At 39.0% G+C, this 24,930-nt stretch overlaps 1 protein-coding gene across 10 annotated transcripts in view; it reads right to left on the reverse strand.

Moving 5' to 3' along the window:
- bcar1 (BCAR1 scaffold protein, Cas family member) overlaps positions 1–24,930 on the reverse strand; it is a 191,361-nt gene that overhangs the window by 22,557 nt on the left and 143,874 nt on the right. For all 10 annotated transcript variants that reach the window (XM_047380820.1, XM_047380874.1, XM_047380860.1 and 7 more), the window contains one exon: positions 13,005–13,715. In XM_047380820.1, coding sequence (XP_047236776.1) covers positions 13,005–13,715 — 711 coding nt within the window. The remainder of the gene's footprint in view (positions 1–13,004; positions 13,716–24,930) is intronic.

Here is a 24,930-nt window from a genome sequence, read left to right on the forward strand (position 1 = left end):
ATTACAATAGTCCAGCCTTGAAGTAACAAATGCATGGACTAGTTTTTCAGCATCACTCCTGGATAGGATACTTCTAATTTTGGCAATGTTACAGAGGTGAAAGAAGGAAATCCTAGAAACCTGTTTAATATATGATTTAAATGACATGTCCTGGTCAAAAATAACTCCAAGGTTTTTAACTTTATTACCGGAGGTCAATTTAATGCCATCCAGGTTAAGTGATTGACTAAGCAGTTTGATTTTTAAAGACTCCAGTCCAAAGATGACAACTTCTGTCTTGTCTGAATTTAGAAGCAAAAAATTTAAAGTCATCAAAGTTTTTATATCTTGAAGACATGCTTGTAGTCTATCTAACTGGTTGGGCTCATCAGGATTTATGGATAAGTAAAGCTGAGTATCATCAGCGTAACAGTGAAAACTTATCCCATGCTGCCTGATAATTTGACCTATTGGAAGCATATATATATAGTAAAGAGAATTGGCCCAAGTACTGAACCCTGTGGTACTCCACAATTAACCCCGGAGTTTAAAGATGATTTATCATTTACATGAACAAACTGGAATCTGTCAGACAGATAAGATTTAAACCAGCCTAGCGCTGTTCCCCTGATCCCTACAGCATATTGCAGCCTTTTTAAGAGAATATTATGGTCGACTGTATCAAATGCAGCACTGAGATCTAACAGAACCAGAACAGACACAAGTCCATTATCTGAGACCATAAGAATATCATTAGTGACTTTCAGCAGAGCTGTTTCAGTGCTATGATGAGCTCTGAAACCTGACTGAAACTCTTCAAACAGGTCATTACTGTGTAAATGCTCACACATTTGATTAGCAACTATTTTCTCAAGAATTTTAGATAAGAATGGAAGATTGGATATAGGTCTATCATTTTCATGTCATCTCGATCAAGCGAAGGTTTCTTAAGTAAAGGTTTAATTACAGCTAACTTAAAAGCCTGTGGTACATATCCATTTACCAAAGATAGATTGATCATATCTAAAATGGGGCTGGTAATCAGAGGGAACACTTCCTTAAATAATTTGGTTGGGATTGGGTCTAACATACAAGTTGAAGGTTTAGATGAAGCTAATATTTCTGATAACTCAGGAAGCTTCACAGGATCAAAACAGTCCAAACACAAATCAGGTTCTGCAGTTATTTCCAATGTTGTCTCACTTGCTGAGGATGAAGTAATCATCTTCGGGAGTATGTCAAAGATTTTCTTTTTAATAGAATCAATTTTATTTAAGAAGAATCCCATAAAGTCATGGCTGCTGAGAGCTAAGGGAATGGATGGCTCAACAGAGCTATGACTCTGTGTAAGTTTAGCAACTGTACTAAAGAGAAACCTAGGATTATTCTTGTTCTCTTCTATTAATGATGAGAAATAAGCTGTTCTAGCTTGGTGAAGTGTCTTTTTATACAACAGTAGGCTATTTTTCCAGATTAAGTAGGAATCCTCTAGGTGTGTAGAGCGCCATTTTCTCTCCAATTTTCTAACATTGTGCTTTAAAGTACGCAGCTCTGAATTAAAACAAGGAGCTAGCCTCCTATGAATGATTACCTTCTTTTTCAAGGGGGCTGCATTGTCTAATGCATCACGTAATGATGAAGAAACACTATGAACAAAAGAATCAATTTGTGAAGGGGCAGAAACAGAATTATTTCCCTCCATTGTGCTTTTGAGTGATAATGAGGAAATTAAAAGTGAAACACATTCTTTAAAGGTTGTTACAGCATCGCCTGATAATGATCTACTATAATGAAAATTTCTTTCAGGTGTGGAGTACTCGGTTAAATTAAACTCAAAGGTTATTAAGAAATGGTCAGACAGGACAGGGTTATGAGAGAATATTGTTATGTCTTTACACTCAATGCCATATGTCAGCACAAGGTCCAGAGAATGAAGACAAAGGTGGGTAGGTTTGTTAATGTTTTGAGCAAAGCCAATTGAGTCTAAGATAGCATTAAACGCTATATTTAGACTATCACTTTCAGCGTCAACATGATTGTTAAAATCCCCCACTATAATAACTTTATCTGTATTTAACACTAAATGAGATAAAAGGTCTGAAAACTGATCTAAAAATTGAGAGTAAGTGCCTGGTGGACAGTACAAAACAACAAACAGAAGTGGTTTGAGTGCTTTGCAATTTGGATGAGGAAAACTAAGGATTAATATTCAAAAGAGTTGTAGCTATTGATTGGTCTTTCAGCATTTGTTTGCAAATGTGAGTGTTTTCTCTGTAGTAGACAGACGTGACAAGGACTGTGTGTGTGTATGTGTGTGTGTGTGTGTCTGCAGCCAGTGGGAAGATGATTGTCTTATATCTTAATTCTTGGTGGTTAACTGGTTTTTATGTGTTATTCTGAGCTCTAAACTTGTATTTGTCTCCTAGCAGAGTTTCCTCCCCATTCTACACACTTGTTAGCATATCCAGGCCATTAAACAAAATCAAAGTTTTTGGATCAGATTGGTAAAGCTTAAAAACATAAATTTGTGTGTAAATAATATATAATGTTTTATTTAGTAAATAGAGTTAATGAATTAAATAAACCTTTCAATAATAACTTTTATTGGATATGACTATGTATGCTTGAAATGCATCACCGTTTCTGTAATGAATTTAAAACTGGTTTCAGTTTTTTAATTGAATAACTGAAATGACTAAACTTTTCATTAATATTCTAATTTACTGAGTTGCATCTGTATTAGTTTTGTACACATGCATACAGGATTTCAGCCTTATTATTAACACCACTTATTCATGAGTTTTGGTTCAGCCTTGAAATGAATGAGCTTGAATTTCCACTCTCTAACACACTGAATACACAGAGCTCTCTCAGCATTTTTAGTAAGGCTCCACTTCGTACATCACAGACCAGAACTTTAGCCTGAGGATTGATGTATACTTTCAAATTTGCTGACCTAAATGTCCAGCAAAGAGAAAGCCTGTGTTGTGTTCTCTGAATGAATCAGTGCTCTCATAAAAGCAGCGGCCACTCTGACTTATAAACAATAAATGCATACACAGACAGAGAGATTCAGTGATGGAGAATTCTTCCACATGAAGATATGCTTGCACAATACAACAAGCTGTGCAAGGCACAAGCTGGGATGTTTCCTTTTGTTCCATGTTCTTGATTACGTCAAGCAGAAAGTCTTCGCTCAGCACATGACCTTCACTCTGAGCAATACCCCCCATTAGCAGATCTGTTCAGGCTCTCATATCTTTACTGGCTTTCTTTCTCTGCCTTGTGCAAAAGATAAAAGCATGGATGGCATGAAACCAGGGTGTGGGCTCTGGTTTACAAACTAAAAGAAGAATCAACCAGTATACCCCTACACAGGAACAAAAATGTATCCATTGCTTCCATCGACAGCAGAGCTTAACTTTCAAACAGAATTTATGATTTTTACAGAACAAATGTCATGTTCAAAGAAGAGAGTGTTGCGGCCTCTGCTCCGATGAGTTGGGAGAGGTAAGTGGTAACTTTTGAGCTAAAATGAAGGACAGAGACGCACCGTCATCTTTACTCCATTACGCTTTATTCAAAAGACCTCCCACACTTCTTTGCGCAGGTGCACAACCAGTTCTAACAAAAGCAATTGATCTGAGAATCATCAAACATTTACTGAACTGTAATTAGTACACAAAGAATAACTCTTGTACCATATTAGCAATGGTTTCTAATTCTTAATGAATTGTATATCATGTACATAGTTTTTATACCTTCTGTGGTGCATTAGCAACATTTCAAATGGAATTATTACAAAAATAATTACTGTAAAATGTGAGTCTATAAATTCCATGAACCTTTTTCTAACCTGTACCGTTTAACCTATCACAAGAGGGGGTAAAAATAGACAGAAGATAGACAGTTGGTGGGTTTTGTGAATTATTGGAAATGCTAAACTCATGATCCATTGCACTCTCACTGTGATCTCTACCTTGCTATTGACTGCTTAAAAAAATTCAAAACAGAGTCCGCAGGGAGGAGAGATTTTAACATATATAATAGTTATAAATGGACGGTAGAGCCGTGCCGAGTCGTGCTGAGTAGGGACTAGTGGAAAAGGGTCAAAAGCCACTGTAGGAAACATTTTCTTTTGGATGAATGAGTTTCTATGATAGTTGTTGCAGGGTAAAGTAGCTTCCAAATGAATACCCTTTATAGGCAAACAAAATCATTTAAAATCATAATATTCCTTGCCAGTAACCATGCCAGTTATCCGAGGCTTGTGCTAAATTCCACACACCAACCAGCAGCAGTGAAGAGGTCACTGCAGATTAGTATGGGCTGAAAGGTGGGGACATGTTTTCAAATGGACACAAACATGCTAGGATTGAAATAAATTTTAACAAATGGTTTAAATGTTACTGCAGAGTCCAAATGGAGCTGTAAGGACAGGGTGATTGTAGGTGCTATGGGTACATTTTGGGATGGTTAAAATATCACATTTTCAGCTTGAGGCATTATTTCCATGTCAAACAATTACATTTTTTATTATTATACAATATTTTTTATCTTGTCACATATCAATATTACCTTTTTTGTTTTTTTTACATGCAAGGGGAAAACCTCATCCCAAAATCCTCAAGACAAACCTTGGTTCTAATATATATATACATACAGTGCCTTGCGAAAATATTCGGCCCCCTTGGACTTTTCAACATCTTGCCACATTTCAGGCTTCAAACATAAAGATATAAAATTCAAATTTTTTGTGAAGAATCAACAACAAGTGGGACACACTCGTGAAGTAAAATTAAATTTATTGGATGTGTCAAACTTGTATAACAAATAAAAAACTGAAAAGAGGGGTGTGCAATATTATTCGGCCCCCTTGGGTTAATACTTTGTAGCGCGAGCTTTTGCTGCAATTACAGCTGCATGTCGCTTGGGGTATGTCTCTATCAGTTTTGCACATCAAGAGACTGAAATTCTTGCCCATTCTTCCTTGCAAAACAGTTTGAGCTAAGGGAGGTTGGATGGAGAGCGTTCGTGAACAGCAGTCTTCAGCTCTTTCCACAGATTCTCGATTGGATTCAGGTCTGGACTTTGACTTGGCCATTCCAACACCTGGATACATTCATCTGTGAACCATTCCATTGTAGATTTGGCTTCATGTTTTTGATCATTGTCTTGTTGGAAGATAAATCTCCGTCCCAGTCTCAGGTCTTTTGCAGACTCCGACAGATTTTCTTCTAGAATGGTACTGTATTTGGCCCCATCCATCTTCCCATCAATTTTGACCATCTTCCCTGTCCCTGCTGATGAAAAGCAGGCCCAAACCATGATGCTGCCACCACCATGTTTGACAGTGGGGATGGTGTGTTCAGGGTGATGAGCTGTGTTGCTTTTACGCCAAACATATCGTTTTGCATTGTGGCCAAACAGTTCGATTTTGGTTTCATCTGACCAGAGCACCTTCTTGATTACACACAGGTGGATTCTGTTTATCATCATCAGTCATTTTGGACAACATTGGATCATTCAGAGATCCTCACTGAACTTCTGGAGTGAGTTTGCTCCACTGAAAGTAAAGGGGCCGAATAATATTGCACGACCCACTTTTCAGTTTTTTATTTGTTATACAAGTTTGACACATCCAATAAATTTAATTCCACTTCACGATTGTGTCCCACTTGTTGTTGATTCTTCACAAAAAATTAGAATTTTATATCTTTATGTTTGAAGCCTGAAATGTGGCAAAAGGTTGAACAGTTCAAGGGGGCCGAATACTTTCGCAAGGCACTGTAAATATTCACAATAAGCTGTGACATTTGTTGTATTGTATGTAAAATTTTATTTCTAACTTTATTAAATCACTTTGTTAATAATTATTAATTATAATTATTAATATTTGCTAATAGCTTAATTGAAGTTATTGTTGCACAACATTACACAGTAAATATTAATAATTGTTGTTAATAATTATTAATTATAATTATTAATATTTGCTAATAGCTTAATTGAAGTTATTGTTGCACAACATTACACAGCAAAATGTTCCAATAACATTTCAGTGATCAAACTCAGAGTGTGTTGTAAACAGGACCATCTTGCCATTACAGGTCCTTCTCAAAATATTAGCATATTGTGATAAAGTTCATTATTTTCCATAATGTCATGATGAAAATGTAACATTCATATATTTTACATTCATTGCACACTAACTGAAATATTTCAGGTCTTTTATTGTCTTAATACGGATGATTTTGGCATACAGCTCATGAAAACCCAAAATTCCTATCTCACAAAATTAGCATATTTCATCCGACCAATAAAAGAAAAGTGTTTTTAATACAAAAAACGTCAACCTTCAAATAATCAGGCAATCAGCCTGTGGCACTGTTGAGGTCTTATGGAGGTCCAGGATGCTTCAATAGCGGCCTTTAGCTCATCCAGAGTGTTGGGTCTTGAGTCTCTCAACGTTCTCTTCACATTATCCCACAGATTCTCTATGGGGTTCAGGTCAGGAGAGTTGGCAGGCCAATTGAGCACAGTGATACCATGGTCAGTAAACCATTTACCAGTGGTTTTGGCACTGTGAGCAGGTGCCAGGTCGTGCTGAAAAATGAAATCTTCATCTCCATAAAGCTTTTCAGCAGATGGAAGCATGAAGTGCTCCAAAATCTCCTGATAGCTAGCTGCATTGACCCTGCCCTTGATAAAACACAGTGGACCAACACCAGCAGCTGACACGGCACCCCAGACCATCACTGACTGTGGGTACTTGACACTGGACTTCTGGCATTTTGGCATTTCCTTCTCCCCAGTCTTCCTCCAGACTCTGGCACCTTGATTTCCGAATGACATGCAGAATTTGCTTTCATCCGAAAAAAGTACTTTGGACCACTGAGCAACAGTCCAGTGCTGCTTCTCTGTAGCCCAGGTCAGGCGCTTCTGCCGCTGTTTCTGGTTCAAAAGTGGCTTGACCTGGGGAATGCGGCACCTGCAGCCCATTTCCTGCACACGCCTGTGCATGGTGGCTCTGGATGTTTCTACTCCAGACTCAGTCCACTGCTTTCGCGGGTCCCCCAAGGTCTGGAATCGGCCCTTCTCCACAATCTTCCTCAGGGTCCGGTCACCTCTTCTCGTTGTGCAGCGTTTTCTGCCACACTTTTTCCTTCCCACAGACTTCCCATTGAGGTGCCTTGATACAGCACTCTGGGAACAGCCTATTCGTTCAGAAATTTCTTTCTGTGTCTTACCCTCTTGCTTGAGGATGTCAATAGTGGCCTTCTGGACAGCAGTCAGGTCGGCAGTCATCATTGGGGTTTTGAGTGATGAACCAGGCTGGAAGTTTTAAAGGCCTCAGGAATCTTTTGCAGGTGTTTAGAGTTAACTCGTTGATTCAGATGATTAGGTTCATAGCTCGTTTAGAGACCCTTTTAATGATATGCTAATTTTGTGAGATAGGAATTTTGGGTTTTCATGAGCTGTATGCCAAAATCATCCGTATTAAGACAATAAAAGACCTGAAATATTTCAGTTAGTGTGCGATGAATCTAAAATATATGAATGTTAAATTTTCCTCATGACATTATGGAAAATAATGAACTTTATCACAATATGCTAATATTTTGAGAAGGACCTGTATAAGGCCTAATCACTCTAGAAGTAGTTGCTGTGGGCACATGTTGCAGAACTATTTAATGTTGTATATTGCCACCTTTTGTCCTGCCACCAATTTCACACAGATAAGGAAATAATGTTGACTACCATCTGTTTTGGTCTGTGCAGGTGATAGGGAGAAAACAGCCTGATCAAATTGTTGTGTGCCTTTTATTTGTCTGCATTCTTCTTGTAAAGTAATGTTTGGATGGAAGGCCATAGTAAAGCCATCATTAGGAGCTGCAGCTGCAGCTCCTCAGTCGCTGTTGCCTTACTCAAGCAAACACAGCTAGTTTGATCACTGTTTCATTTCAACCCATTTGTGTGTAGTTGTGTTGATCGTTCCAAAGAGACAGAAAGAGAAGAAGGGACTAATGCTTAAGTCCAATATACCTCTGGCTCCAAAAGAAACTGTCAACCTTTAACACAAAATTCTACATAGGTAAATATTTCCCCTTTGATCTTGTCCAATTATGTCTCCCTCTGATTGGAGTGTTCCAGTGGTAAGTTCTATAATTAAACAGATATCAAGTCTTATAGTATAGAAACTAATTTTAGTCCAAAAATATTAAATTTTTCACTTCACAGCTTTACCCTATTGCCCAAATATAGTCAGTCCTACCCAGAAAAAGACCCAGATGATGAGGATTGACTAACCAAGTTATTTTATTATATTCATATTTTGTTAATGATATTAGCTTTTATTTTAAAATAGAGCTGTCGTTGTAAAGCAGTTCTTTTTAAATAAACAGAAATGAATTCAAGAAAAAGCTAAAAAAATCAACACATTTTTACCACAGAAACATTCATGAAACGGTTGATTTGAACAATTGACACTGTCAACACTGACAGTGTTAAAACAGGTGTTTGTATCTATTTAATTTTAATGGAACACACTTTGTTTGACCTTAGTCTGATATGCAATCAGAGGCAGAACTAAGGCCACCCTTGATGATTCTGGCATGTCTGCTCTACCCTGTCTCCCTGGCTGCAATCAGCAGATTAGATGCACCTGGTGGCTGCTGCAGTGTAGTGCAATCTGTGGAATGCCAAGCACCTGTGTCTTTCCTGATATATACTGACTCTGACAAGCAGACAGTGCCAGATGTTTGAAAGCCATTGTGTGAGTAGATAACCAGCGTTCCTTCCTGTCTGATCATTGTTCTTGACCTTGCCTTGCCTTTTGGATTTATGCCTCTGCCTGCTCCCTGTCAGACTGTTTGGATTTTGGTTGTCGACCTTGTTTCCTGCATCTGGTTTATGCATCTGCCTGCCCCTTGCCTGATGCCTCTTGTTCCGATCATTGACCCTGTTTCTGTCCTTGGATTATTGAGCCAGCCTAGCCCTTGGATTATTCAGCCCGGAGTCACTTCTTACCTGTGCTGTGGAGATCACCGCCTGCCGCCCACTGAGGTTTCCCCTCTGGGTTTCAAGTTCCACTCAAGACAAAAGCAGGTTAGTGGCTTTTCTGATCCCTGCAAAATCTGGAGACTACAAGTCACTAATCCCTCTTTCTGCCTCAGTGATTCCTGGAAGCTATGAGGAGTGTTACCTGTGTGACGTTTTCCTGTGGCTGAATAAACCTTTTAAACTTTCAGTACTGTGTCTGGCTGAATCTTGGGTCTGCCTTTTTCTGATTCATAGCAGCAGCAGAATCATAGTGAGTGAGAATCAATTGTTTTTCAGGAAGAAGGCAGCAGGCAGGGGCTGCCCTACGAATGTCATTGATTGACTGATCATCAAGAGTGAGATCCTCTTAGTTGCTGGTCAGGAGCTTGCAGAAATATGCAAACACAATGCCGAAGTGGAATCACCAATGACCTTGCTGTACCCCACAACTCTGGGAAAGGTTATATGGCCATATCCAAACAATGTGATTCATTATTCTACATCGAGAAAGATTATTTCCAAGTGGCAAACATTTAGGACAGCCGACAATCTTTCAAGAAGTGAGTGTCTCAGATAATTCATCCCACGTTTATCTACTGTTAATGGCTGACCATGATGTAGAAAATGTTTTACTTCTACAAAAACTGTTCGTTTTTAAGTTCTTTTTGGGCAGACCGGAAAAAACAACAAAGTTCTTATTGGCGTCTGCACATCAATTAATAATGAAGCACTTTGAGACAGACAGCAGAACGTAAATGAGATTCCATTTTAGGAGGCAGCAAGGCAGCAACAGCCTCAGCTACACACACACACCTACTTGTACACTCAAAGTACACACATGTACAGCTAATCACCTGCTCCCAAAGTAAAACACAGTCATCCAACTGAAACACAGAAGTTAAATAATTAACAAATCTTACCATTAGTTGATACTGTGCTTGTTATAGTTCCAAGATATTTTCCTGTTCTATTTTGTCTTCTATTTTCAGTGAAGAGAGTTTCAGTCAAGTGAGAAAACATTTACTCCACATTCATTTGCAGATTTTGCAAAATTAATATTTTCTGATGCGTTTGTGTTTATGCTCCACATACAAAATATATTTTTACAACTGTTTTCCCAGGTGAACATTGTTTTTGCATCACTTGGCAAACAGAGATTCTGAGAACTAATGGAGTTGTAGCCGACTACTGAAGCTAAAAATTAAAACATTGAATGACTTTAATAATTTTTATATCTGTCCTGACTGTTACTCTGTTAAACTTCAAATCTGTACTGAACAATGAAAGGACAGTCCTTTTTAATTTGATGGGTTGGTGATATTAATATTCTTTCTTCCTACTGGCATGGCATGAGAACAGTAATGTTTGTGTAATGTGTTTGTGTAGGAAATTTTGCAGATGATGTGAACTACAGGTCAGACAAAGTGCCACATAAGGAGGGTTGTCTGTTGTAGAAGGCAGGAATACCAGCAGCACACAATTCTGCCAAATAATTTTAGAATAGACTCATTATCTAGTTTCTGTTTGATGCTATAAGTAGATGTTTCAAAGGGGAAACTTCTAATGTTATCTGAATCACTCAAGTTGTCAACAGAAACTTGTTTAAGGTGGATATACAGGTCCTTCTCAAAACATTAGCATATTGTGATAAAGTTAATTATTTTCTATAATGTAATGATGAACATTTAATATTCATATATTTTAGATTAATTGCACACTAACTGAAATATTTCAGGTCCTTTATTGTCTTAATACGGATGATTTTGGCATACAGCTCATGAAAACCCAAAATTCCTATCTCACAAAATTAGCATATTTCATCCGACCAATAAAAGAAAAGTGTTTTTAATACAAAAAACGTCAACCTTCAAATAATTATGCACAGTTATGCACTCAATACTTGGTCGGGAATCCTTTGGCAGAAATGACTGCTTCAATGCGGCGTGGCATGGAGGCAATCAGCCTGTGGCACTGCAGAGGTCTTATGGAGGCCCAGGATGCTTCGATAGCGGCCTTTAGCTCATCCAGAGTGTTGGGTCTTGAGTCTCTCAATGTTCTCTTCCCAATATCCCACAGATTCTCTATGGGGTTCAGGTCAGGAGAGTTGGCAGGCCAATTGAGCACAGTGATACCATGGTCAGTAAACCATTTACCAGTGGTTTTGGCACTGTGAGCAGGTGCCAGGTCGTGCTGAAAAATGAAATCTTCATCTCCATAAAGCTTTTCAGCAGATGGAAGCATGAAGTGCTCCAAAATCTCCTGATAGCTAGCTGCATTGAACCTGCCCTTAATAAAACACAGTGGACCAACACCAGCAGCTGACACGGCACCACAGACCATCACTGACTGTGGGTACTTGACACTGGACTTCTGGCATTTTGGCATTTCCTTCTCCCCAGTCTTCCTCCAGACTCTGGCACCTTGATTTCCGAATGACATGCAGAATTTGCTTTCATCCGAAAAAAGTACTTTGGACCACTGAGCAACAGTCCAGTGCTGCTTCTCTGTAGCCCAGGTCTGGGGAATGCGGCACCTGTAGCCCATTTCCTGCACACGCCTGTGCACGGTGGCTCTGGATGTTTCTACTCCAGACTCAGTCCACTGCTTCCGCAGGTCCCCCAAGGTCTGGAATCGGCCCTTCTCCAAAATCTTCCTCAGGGTCCGGTCACCTCTTCTCGTTGTGCAGCGTTTTCTGCCACACCTTTTCCTTCCCACAGACTTCCCACTGAGGTGCCTTGATACAGCACTTTGGGAACAGCCTATTCGTTCAGAAATTTCTTTCTGTGTCTTACCCTCTTGCTTGAGGGTGTCAATAGTGGCCTTCTGGACAGCAGTCAGGTCGCCAGTCTTACCCATGATTGGGGTTTTGAGTGATGAACCAGGCTGGGAGTTTTAAAGGCCTCAGGAATCTTTTGCAGGTGTTTAGAGTTAACTCGTTGATTCAGATGATTAGGTTCATAGCTCGTTTAGAGACCCTTTTAATGATATGCTAATTTTGCGAGATAGGAATTTTGGGTTTTCATGAGCTGTATGCCAAAATCATCCGTATTAAGACAATAAAAGACCTGAAATATTTCAGTTAGTGTGCAATGAATCTAAAATATATGAATGTTAAATTTTCATCATGACATTATGGAAAATAATGAACTTTATCACAATATGCTAATTTTTTGAGAAGGACCTGTAGGACATTCACCGAAACAATTGGAAGAGAAACGTGCAAAAGACCTGGATGCTTTTAACAGTTTGGCTAACAAAGCTTCTTATGGGCATGCTCACTCATGTTTAGTGTAATAATGCTAACTGAAGTAACAATAAAGTAGTATTAACAACAACGCTTTCTCCAAAGCACTAAGCACCATTCTTCATTGTTGCAAGTTTAGATTCTGTCAACCTATCTTGGTTTAGTGTTGGCGTGCTGATATTTCTTAGCTAACTTAACTTAAAAACCACTGTAGCTTTTTTTCAAATTAAAGGCAACAAATATGGATTAGCATGTCTAATGAGCATCTACAGTCATAGTAAAAAAAAAGTACACCCCCTTTAAATTTTAGGATTTTACACATTTTTAATGGACAGAGGGTGTACTTTCACTTTAGCATACTGCTGATCTCTCATTACCCACTGACCTAATGTGGGACAGCTAAGATGCCACATGTGGCTCAATTCTGAACTGGGAGGAGATTCTCAAACAAAGGTGGAAAAATGTTGTAGTAGGATCCACACTTTACATGAAGTCCTTTAGAGAATTGAATCCAACTTCTGAATGTCACTTCATAAAGTTTCAGAAGGTAGTTATATGGAAACATTTGCAGGAGGCTGTTAGAAATAACTATTGTTCATAATTCTGTTGTAGTGTGTTTCATTTTTATTCTGTTCCATTGTTTGACTTTGTAATAAGATTTAGATTTAAAAGCATATTGTACTGATTTTTTGTAAAGCACAATTTCTTTCATTTTTAATGCATTTGCTTCTTCTTTTCTTACCTTGCCAAGTGGCTTGGTGCTGCTCTCCCAGGATGGGGGTACCTGGTATACATCTTGGCCAGTTGCTTTAACCCCGGAGTTTACGGTTGCCTGACTTAGCCCTAGACCTACAGATGGGGGCACCTGATAGATATCTTGTGGGCCATCAAATGATCGATGGCCTAGAGCTGAGGTCTTTTTAGGGGGTCCTGGTTGGGCTTGTGCAGAGGATCCGCTTGGACCAGATGGAACCTGATATAGACTTTTGGAGCTCATCTTGGGACCATGGGAAGGGGGCATCATGTAAACAGAGTCCGTGTTTGGCTGTGCAGGATTTGGGATTGAGTACGCTGGGTGCATTGATGTATACTGAACTGAGGGAAGGGGCTTATTTGCGTACACTGGCACAGATGGTGTAGAGATGGCAGGTGTTGGTTGGGTATAGGTGCTTTGAGTGGGGAGGGGTCGCTGCACCTGGGAGGTTGGACAGGAAACAGCTGGATCTGGCGTGGTAGGTGAGACCTGCTGTTGCTGCTTACTGTCATACATGCCGACTAGGATCTTGAGACGATTCCCAGGGACAATGCCTTGGCGGCCATGAAGAGAGCAGAGCCACCATCCGTCCAACCCTTGCGTGTCCCGCTCCAACACTGTCATGATGTCACCCTTGCGAAAGGAAAGTTCATCTGGAGACTCCGCCACATTGTCATACAATGCTTTGGCCAAAACGTTCTGCCAAAAATCAGAAACAAACAATGTGATTATAAAGTAATTCATAATAACTAATGAATTTGTTCTAAAGATTACACAAATCAATTGGCAATACATTGGATCTTGGGTCAGACATTACTACTTTGAATTCAACAACATACTTCAGCCTAGTCCATCACAAGGCTAACAAAAACATGTAAACTGCCTGATCAAAAAAAAAACAAGTCCCTGCCAAGATTGAACAAATCAAAAATGTGCGTCCGACTGGATAACTGCTGTATGGATAACCCTAACTGATGCAGTGAGTAGCATCCACATCAGAAGACACATCTTGTGGTTGTGGAAAAGTCATGAATCTGTTTCAGAAGAGTCAAATCATTGGCATCAAGCAAAGAAAACATCTTAGAAGATTACTGAAACCACAAAAATTGGATTTACTGTCCAACGCATTAATAAAAATTGAAAGATAGTGGGGAGAAATCATTTTTAGAGAAAAAATGTAGTGGGAAAGAATCGTAATGTTAATTGTCCGCTCAATACTGCTCAAAGGCATTGGTGTGTCCGTGTATGCGTAAATGGCTGTTTATTTCATGTATCTCTGTGTTGCGCTGTGATGTACTGGTGACCTGTCCAGATGACATAGGCTCAAGCAGCCCTGTAACATTAAACAGGATTAAGCAAATGGATAGAATGGATAGAAACATGGATGGATGGATGGATATTAACATAAAACTATATATACATAAATCAACACATGTACATGATACAAACATAAGTACATAGCAAGTATAGGATAATAAAAAAATGCAAAGCGAATGTGAAAAGTTCTGAGCCTAACTGAACAATTAGTAAGCAAGTTGTGGGAATTCGTGTGTAAACACCAACTATTGTGCACTGAGCTACATTCACTAACTGATATCACAGGTAGTATCAAAAAGCCTCAGGACTTTTTATTCATAAACTAATCTAACTTTCAAATGATGCTGACACTCAGGGTTAGCCTTGAATTAAGCAAAGTAAAAGCGACACAAACTCATACTTTTTAAGCAAGGTGCTCGGAAGGTATTAAATAGTTGTTGGTCTCTATTAGAATGTTTCCAACATATATTAAAAGCAACTGCTTTTAATATCTACTTAACATGTACATTTGAACACATTATCAAACACTACTTGGCTTTAATGCTAAATGCTCCTAAAGATAAGTGTATGTAATATTCTGAAGAGGTCTTAGGTTTCATTTCTTGCTTACAGAAGAGAGATCACATCTTGTGAGATTTACAGTGTTCACAAACTATATGCTAACCCGCGAAAGCAAACACAGTCCCACTGATGTTACATATTTTTACATACATCAATAATATTAGGCCATGGTATGGTTTAATCCACAGAAAGGTTGAATGGCTGACTGACACATCAGTGCATAAGAAGCTCACACAACTTTGAAAGCCAGAATGCAAACAGAAACACCTTCAGCCTTTGTGGAGCACTTTGAAACTAAATCAATATTTGTCATTTGCGTCTGACCTCATCCATCTCCCCTCCTACTAAGCGTAGAGTCCCACCCCAGTTATCACAGACCGGTACTGACCGGTACAGGCTGCACTGGCTCTATGCCAAGTGCACACTCATGTTCTGCCTTTCTGAGAAAGGTCTAGAAATTGGCTTTACTTTTGTATCTAAACCATTTTCAGCACTTTATTGCAGTTCATGTATTAATATTGCTCATAAATGGGAAATCTAGAATGTTAAGTTTATTATCACTCACTTCATCAAGTGCAAAGATTATCTTTTAAAACCTAAAGAAAGAAACTAGAAATAAACTAGTTTTAAAAACACCGCAACAGTGCATAATCAATTTAAAGGCAGGAATCAGTTCTGTCTAAAGAAACAAATACAAAACAATGAAGTCCTCTTACCAAGAAAGAGGAAGGGCAATAGAGATGAATCATGCACCAACCTCAGAGGACTCAGAATGGCCTTAAGTGTGCTCTTATACCCTTTCCTCTAATGCGTTTACGTGAACTCATTTGGACTTGCTGAGTTACACATTCCATCCATGTTTAGAATTTTGATTCAGAACTTCCTTTTCTTGTTCTTTGTTCTTCTAAAGTCAGCATCCATTCAAACAGCAAAGTTGTTTGGACACAAGAGCATCTAATAACACCACTACTGGGATAGGTTTGGTTTGGAACTACAAAAAGACAGAGTCCATGTAACATAAGAACAAAGCAAAACACACAACGGATATAGCTCTTATTTGGCTGAGTGTCGAGGCTGTTTTTCAACAAGACGTGGACAACAGCTTGTCCAGAGCCCCTTTCAGATCACAGTTGTGCAACCATGAACCCATATCTCACTTAGTGCTTTGACATCACACAAGCATCTCACATTGTGGGGTTTGTGTGCTTTAAAAACATGCAGCTATAGGTCTCCGGAACTAAATTGATGAGGCTCACAGATCACAGCATTCAATATAAAGTACGTAAAATATGACAGGGATTTCCTCTGTATGTGGCTGAGCTCATCTGTCCTCATCTGTTCTAGCCACGCCAAATGTCGTTTCAAGTGAGTAATTAAGTTCAGTTCAGATTGAGCTACATATGTTAGCTGAGGAGAAATGTTGACATAAACCTTTGGGATGGTTTACTTTTTTTCTCCATCATCACTGTAGCTGAATGAGTAACTTTAATGTTCTCAGATAGCAGACTTTAGATTTGTTTGTTTTAAAATTGTGCAATAGTTCAAAGTGCTACTCTGCTGAGCAGGACATGTTAAAAAAAATTAAAAAGAATTGTGCAACAGAAACTAAGAATTAAACACTTTTGTTCTGCACATAAACATTCTGCATGTGTCACTGTTAAACATTCCAAAAGTTTTTGATACAAATAAATTTACCATTACACATAAAATTTTTTCTGTATTATTTTAATTCCATTAACACACATTCACCTGCAAAATACTGTTGTGTACATAGTGTTTAATGCAAATCAACATTTCACACAGGCTGTACTGGAGGGACTGTAAGGTGCTAGTTTAGGTTTAATCAACAAGTTCACATCTGGGTGCCAGCCAGAGCACTTCTTCTTTAGGCCAATCAGAGTATGGGTTAGAAAAGGGGCTGGAGGCTGATCCAATATTTCCTCTTCTCTTTATTTTGGGGAAACATATGAGGAGGGGATATTTGTATGTTTGTGTGTGGTTTCTTGTCATTCACCCACACGTTGCTCTAACTAGTATTTGGGTCTCCCACAACTATAGCCTGACATTAGATTTCCTTACACAAAGTTAAACAGTGACATCAGTAACAATGCAACCAGTCCCCTGAGCGGGCTCACCCTGAAAGATTAGGACCTACTCTGATTACCAGTTAATTAAAAGCACTTTAGCAACAACTGAGTACTATAACTGGTGACTTTGGGGCCTTTTCTACACAGGCCTTTTACAGTATAATCATTTAGTGCTAATATCCCCTATAAGCGGAGGATACCAATTGAATTTTACTGCCTCATATGCCCTTTTTGCACTGGCTCGTTTTAGACAGCGTGGCTCCGCTACACTCGATTTCGCTCTACTCAGAATGGTACCTGTTATGTTTCCACTGAACTGCTGACAGGCTGGACTTATGGCGGCTATGGCCGTCAGTGTAGTGCGCTGTGCTGCTTTTAACATTACAGTGTGACATTGCCACATTAAAGTCATCTGCATGAAATGATAAAAAAATAGAAAATAAAAACATTAACAAAATACAAATGATGTTCGTATTATTCTATATGCAAAAGTGTCTTATATATCTTTTTTTTCATGTATAAAATGACCCATTGGGATAATTATCTGGACCACAGCCCAGCCAGAACTTCTAAAATAAGGCTCAGGGGTTCTGATGTGAGGGGTGTGTGCCAGGAGTAGTGGAGAGGAGAGACGCTGCTGTCTGGATGGTGAAGCTCCAAAGTTTGCCTGAAGAAGTTACTATTGTGGGCTTTATGAGGACGTTTTTGTCTCAGCCATGACAATAACGAGGAGAAGGACTCTAAAGCACAAAACCGCAGACTTCTGACCGAGGTGAAGTTAGTTTTAGCTTGGATATTGGTGCTCCACGGATTCAGCGGGGTCTTCCGCCCATTTCATTCGATGCAGGCATCCTGACTACGGGCAGCTGCTCTCTGCTTCCTCCTCCTGCATACACTGTTTCACTTAAGCAATGACAATACATTTCCGAACCAAACATGATGTTTCATGGTGGTATTGTTTTGTGTGTTTTAGGGAAAATGTTTGTGTGTCTGAACAGTTGATTTTATGTGTGTTCAACTGGTTTAAGCAGTTATTAAATACAGCGCCCACTGCATGTGACTCAAAAAGCTGACATGGGGTTCTTTTTCTTTTCTTTTCTTTTAGCCTCCAGGAATGATTTAGAATTTGTCAATAGCAAAATTATTTTTTGGTATGACCCACTCTGGCCATTGTGGTTCTTAATATTATTGCAGTCGCTCTTGAGTTAACTTTTCATTTATTGTGGTTCCATGGCCAATCAGTGAACAGCAGTGTGTTCACATCACATGTAGTTCCTACCCAGCCCCAATCAGACCTGCTCAGGAGCAGGGACCAAAAAAGTAGGTACCGGTAATGAAAAAACAGTAATGGAAACGCTCGCAAAGCAAGCTAAGTGGAGTCAATCTGGCTGGGACAAATCGGGCCACTGGAAAAGGGGCAAAAGTCATAAAAAAATAATAAAAGAAATAAAAAGAAACAATTAGTTTAAGTTCTCTTTGAAGTGTAATAAGCATAATCTCTCTCTGTACTCTGTCATTGTGTGAATGCTGAAGGCTTCTTCTAGTTGCTCTGTTTTTTTGATTGCTAACTACTTCTGCATACTTTGTGCTATTTCAGCCGTTCAAATTTCACGAAGTTCTACCCTTTCAGGACATTCCGGCTATGACGTTTGGTATTTATACCTTTTATACTTTTTAAAATATTCCGCTTTTTCTACTGATTTTTGCCCCATTGAAATGAATGGAAAATGTCAAAAATTCCACAAACATTTCGCTTAAACTTCACTGTTTTTGCCATTTAACTACGTCCGCATACTTTCAGCTAGAAACATCATTCATAATTTTTGATATCTTTTAAAGTTTTTCTACAATTTTGATTCAAACTTTATTACAGTTTTTTCAGATTTTCAGTTTTATAATGTAATCCAATGACGGAATTATTCTGTTGCTAGAGTGTACACTAAGTTTTTGAAAAACCTGAGAAAGAACAAACAAACTCTCCTCACTCATTCAATTTTATCTCTACCTATACATATTATGCATCAAAAATCAAGGATTCTCTTTGGCAATTAAGAAAATGTCACCCTCATTAACATGGGACTAACAGTTTTCCGGCAACACACCCCAAAGCAACGCAAAGTCAACACACCCTGAATGGGAAACCTATAGAAATTTCAGAAGAAATCGGAGCAAAATATCCTTAAACTAACATGTTTTCAAATCGCCTCCTCTTGTAAACCGTTCGAGGTAGAGACATGAGCCTTGTGCAGATTTATCTTCAGACCTTGCTGACGCTCACAGTGAAGGAATTCTTTTGATACCTTTTATCGTTTTGTCATAAAAAAAGGTTTGTTTAGGAGTACCAAATCTGTCCTTCCCAAAATTGCTTGAAATTTCAAAATCATTGACTTTTCTACACTGTCACATCTCCTACACAGATTTTAGTAGACACACAAAAAATCTCAAGGATTGTTCACCGATGATACCTATGGTCCAAAAATGTTTTGGATACCTTTTATCGTTTCCTCGTGAAGTAGGTTTGTTTGAGAGTGACAAATTCACATTCACTCAGGTTAAAAATGGTCAAAATTATCCACTTTTTCATGGGTCACACCTCCCAGACAGATTTTAGTAGAAACTTGAGAAGCTCCATGATTGTTCAGCAAGGCCTGCTGATTCATACGGTGCATGAATCAAATCGATAGCCCTTTTTGGTTTTGAGTCTTCAGGGTTTTTTTCACCTAGTGTTGTGCCTTTAATATTATATTTTCAAAATAAAAGTGTTCATATTCTCGTTCCCCTGTACGTTCTGAGAAAAAAGGTCCAAGAATGATGTCGAGAACCCTTACGGTTTCCGGGTTATGAGCGGTAGTTCGGGAGCATGCGCCCCCTTGTTAAAATGCCAGGCCACGGGGAGACGATAGTGAGGTGCTGCATTATAAATGCTGCAGGTGTCAAGTTACACTGACATTCTTTGCTAATTGATTCCCTCCTCACTGTTCTATTTATATATCTTGTATCTCCTACTGTCTAAGTCTGTATGTGACTCTGTCTCCCACTCAGACACACACACACCAAAGCCCACACACAGACACACACAGACACCCACACACACATCCATAGATTGTATTCATTATTCAGAACCAAGTAGAAACTCTATCAGAGCCTGGTCCAAACTCCATCAAAAGCAGGAAGAATGGTCCATCAGAACCAGGTACACACTTTCACCAAAACCAGATACAGATCTCCATCAGAACCAGATCCAAACTCCATTAGAACCAGGAAGAAACCTCTATCAAAACCAGGTCCAAACTCCATCAGAACCTGGCAAAAAGCTTCATCAGAGCCAGAACAAAAATCGGTTTAAGAACCTTCTAAACATTTTAATCAGAACCAGATCCAAACTCCATCAGAACCAGGAAGAAACATCCATCAGAACCTTGTACAAATCTTCATCAGAACCAAGAAGAAACATTCATCAAAACCACGTCCCAACTCCACCAGAACCTGGCAAAAATCTCCATAAGAACCTCTAACAAATCTACTCCAGAACCATGTACAAGCATCCATCAGAAGTTTTGGTCAGTCCTTGCATTTCAACAACTGTTTCAACAAATAGTTTTGAGGTAACTTTAGACTGTTAAGCTGTTTCTGTCGGGGTTCTGGGAGATTGTGTTGTTTGTATGGTGCCTACTAGTAACTGTGTTCTACCACTAGATGCCGCTTGAGGCCTTGAGATGAGAGGACACAGGTGCGACAGGTTGTCATCAGCTGAGGAGAAATAAGAGGTGGAGGCTGCCAATATTTCTTCGCTTGTGTGTTTTGCCAATCGTGGTAAAAAACGAATCAAGATCACATCAAGTTTCATGTTCAAGAAAAATCCTCAGGTCAAGCTCCAGCTGGCAGCCTCCACTCAGACACCTCCTCGAACCACGAAAAGCGAGACCGGTCCGCCCTCCAACGTGTTCCGTCTCCAGCTCGCTCTTTATCGGCATCTCCGGCTCGCTCAAAGCAGCGGCACGCCCACCCTCTCGGGTAAAGCTCCATGCAACCCTTTGGAATCCTCCCAGACTCCCCACACAGCTTCCACCCTAGGCCAATCCATCCCTCCCCATCATTGTGTGACGCAGCCCGGGTGCCGACTGCCATCTGATTCCAATGGAAGGAAAATAAGCTTTTAAGAACTTGTATTAAGTCTCTTGAGTGTTCGCTGCATGTCGGGTCAAATCGGCTGTTAAAACAATGACACTTTTATAGCTAATAGTTGTCCTGCTTAAACAGATCAGATGACAGTTTTTCTTTGCTAATGTTTCTGCTATTTCTATTAATTTATCAGATTTCAGCTGATATTCTGCTGTCAACCTGTTAGGGTTTTTATGACTTTTTGTATTGTTTATCACTCAACTAAGTGCTTTTCCCTCCTTACATGTTACAGGAAGGGAGATGGTCACAAGAATGAGTTATGCTTTTATTCTTTTATTATTTTACTAGCAGCATCTGGGGGCTATACACCAGGTGCCCACTTCCCACTTCCTCAAGACAAATGAACCCTAACCTTTCTGACCCCACACACACACACACACACACACACACACACACACACACCCTGAATGTTTGTTGAACTGTGTGTGACCAAGCATGTATAAATAAAGAGAGAGGGGTGCCAACACTTTGTAGTTTTGCACTGTAGAGTGTGACCTACCCTTGCCGCAAGTATAACTGACTGTGTCGTTTCCTTACCTCTGAGTTGACTAAATAATACCTATCACAACCTTATAACCCCCAGTCGGTCGTGACAGATGGCTGCTCACACTGAGCCTGGTTCTGCTGGAGGTTTCTTCCTGTTAAAAGAGAGTTTTTCCTCTCCACTGTCGCTACATGCATGCTCAGTATGAGGGATTGCTGCAAAGTCAACGCCATTGACTATCCACTGTCGCTATATGCTCTTTTAGGAGAAGTGATTGCTACAAGTCTCTTACTCGATGCCATCTGCTGGGTTTCCTTAGACAGAAAAATCTTTTATCCAATTTGAATAACTAACTGAATCTGACTGCACTGTTCAATGGTTAGGATTAATTGGAATGTATGTACCTGACTTTGTGAAGTGCTTTGAGACGACGTGTTGTGAATTGGCGCTATATAAATAAACTGAATTGAAGTGAGCCTTAGCCACTTTCTGCTAGCTTTCAACAGGAGTTTAGCATTTCTTTTTTTTCTAATTCATTACAATTCCGCAGATTTTCTGTAGTCAATTTCAGCTTGTTTCTGCCAGCTTTCGGCTTAAAAATTCAGCTTACAGCATTCACACTGCATATTCACAGGGAATGCTAATTTTTTCTTGCTTAAAATGCAGCGGGATCTCATTGCCAATGAACGACATTTATGGTTTTATTGATCGGAAAAATAAAGCAAAAACAAAAGAAAAACCCGGGGTACATGTTTTTTCCTTATTAACAGTGTGCTTGATTAGCTGCTTGGAATACAGAAACTGATTACACAGTTATTTCAGAAAGGGTGTTTTTACAGGGCAATGACTTGTATTTTTTGTAATATTTTAACAACCAGGGCAGAAATATGTTTTTTAAGATTCCATTCACATTTCCTGTTAAAACATGAATAAAACAAAGAGGTGTTCACTGAGCAGTGAGTAATGTGACAGCTGGTGGAGCGAGTTCAGTGCAGACAGGTTGCTCATCTGAGCAGGTGTGTACGTGTGTATACGGGTGGGTGTATGTTTGTGTGGGATGGAGGTTGTGTGTGTGTGGCCTAATATCCTTTGTCTCTTGCCTCCTATTTGACCCCTGGGGACGAACATTGACTTGCCAAGGGAGATGTTCAGTTCCTGTTCTTTCTGTTTATTCTCTTTCTTTATTACTGCAACAATCACAGTTTAGCACTGATCCTCCTTAATATTCTCCTTTGTTATTCATAGTCCATAGTTCTGTTATGAATCTTCATTAAGTGGAAGGGCTCCGGCAAGCATTCACTTTCTTTTACTTGATTAAAACTCTGACTTAATCCCCAAGCCAACACCCATGCTGTCTACTTTAAAGTGTCAGAATATTGAATTTAGTAATGCTGTTAATTAATCAGAATGACCAACAAACATTGTCATATGTCCTAATGAAAGATACTCTACAACTGTACATAGATATTTGATTAGCATGGAAGGTTGATCACTCACAGCAAGCTGGCTGGTATTAAGTCCAAGCCACAGCTCCACACAACTAGCAGGACAAAGATCTAGAGTGAACAAAATGCAAAATTTACTTTTTGATTGTTTTTATACTTCCATTTTGGTCTCTAATGCTTCTACAAACCGTCCAAATGCAATAAAAAAAAACAACCCTTCAACCATTTTCTTAGCTATAAATTAATGTTTAATTTTTTTCTAGAAAATGCACAGTTTCAAAAGCTTTATAACTGTGACGTTACAATTACACTGGCAGCTAGCAATGTTACCTGAGTCCCGCCCCTGACTTGCAACTGCAGCGGAACTCCACCCACTTGATTTTCAGTAAAGGATCACATCTTGCCAGCTGGTTTTACCTTACATGCGCTTTACAATGGCTGCCCTCAAAGGCAGATGTTCTATTGTTGTCACAGGTAGGTTTAGGGATGGGTTAGGGGTTAGGACAAGACAGAAAATGTTTTTAGCAAATGTTCAAATGCCTATATTATACCATATTACAGATACACAAAAATGATGGGAGAACATTTCATTTAAGTAAGGCAGATATAAGTTGAATTTTCAAATGTCAGGAAATTGCTACAAGAACATGGCTTCAGAGCAATTATTCAAAACCCTAAAACATATGAAACTGTGACAAATAAAGCTGGACAAGGAGCCACATTTATATTCCAACACAAAATAGGTAGGATTGCAGGGGAGAAAAACACACCTGCAAAGACTACTGTGAAATAACTAAAGTGCACCGCAGCATCCTGGGGTCAACAAGTCTCCAATAACAACCATTAGACACTATCTAGTTGCCAACTGGTTGTTTGGGAATTATACCAGAAAAAAACAAACTTTTATGTCTTTCCATTACAAATGTAAACATGTGGACTTAATCTTTACTGGAACTTTAACTGGAACCATGGTTAACACAACAACAATCCTTTAAAAACTGGATTATTTTTCCATTTCTGTTAACACATCTACATGACCAATTTTTAACTGTGATCTCTGTGTACACCACACTAGCAGAAATGCTTAAAATGGCATAATTCCCCAGCCACACCACTAGTAGGTGGTATAGTCCTTGAAACTCTTGCTGCATAAAGAACGGGGTAGAAAATTAGCACTTTGTTGGAGAACCGTCGTTACATTCAAAAGAGTCAGCAGCACAAACAGTACTCTGCAATCTGCCATTGTTATTGTTGATATCTTCTTGTTCTTTGGGTTTTAAACTAGTCAGTTGTTTTTCTGTTTTTCTTTATTTTTATTTTTAATATTATATTTTCCATACGTTTTTCTGCGCGTAACTAGTCCTACATTTTTTAACCGATTTCAACAATTTTGGTATCAAAACATTCGGCTCGTTCTGGAGAATTATGCTATGACTTTTGGTAACTTCAGCTATTATAATTTTTGAAATATTCAGCTTTTTATGCCAATTTTTGTCCCATTGAAATGAATGGAAATTCAGCAAAATTCAGCTAAAACTTTTCGCTGTTTCACAGCTTACTACTTCTGCATACGTTCAGCTAGAAACACCATTCAACTTTTAAAATGTTCACAAGACATTACGCTATCTTCAAATGATTCATGTTTTTGATTTCTTTTACAGTTCTTCTACAATCGCGATTCAAATTTTAGGTAAGATTTTTGACGTTTTTGATTTTATAATGTAATCCGCCATAGGATTACATTATATAATATGATACATTGATTTTATAATGTAATCCTATGGCGGAATTCGTCAGTTGGTAGAGTGTACGCTCTAGGTTTTTGAATAACCTGAGAA

Source organism: Girardinichthys multiradiatus, chromosome 2 (assembly GCF_021462225.1).
Source record: "Girardinichthys multiradiatus isolate DD_20200921_A chromosome 2, DD_fGirMul_XY1, whole genome shotgun sequence".
In the NCBI taxonomy this organism is placed as follows: Eukaryota; Metazoa; Chordata; class Actinopteri; order Cyprinodontiformes; family Goodeidae; genus Girardinichthys; species Girardinichthys multiradiatus.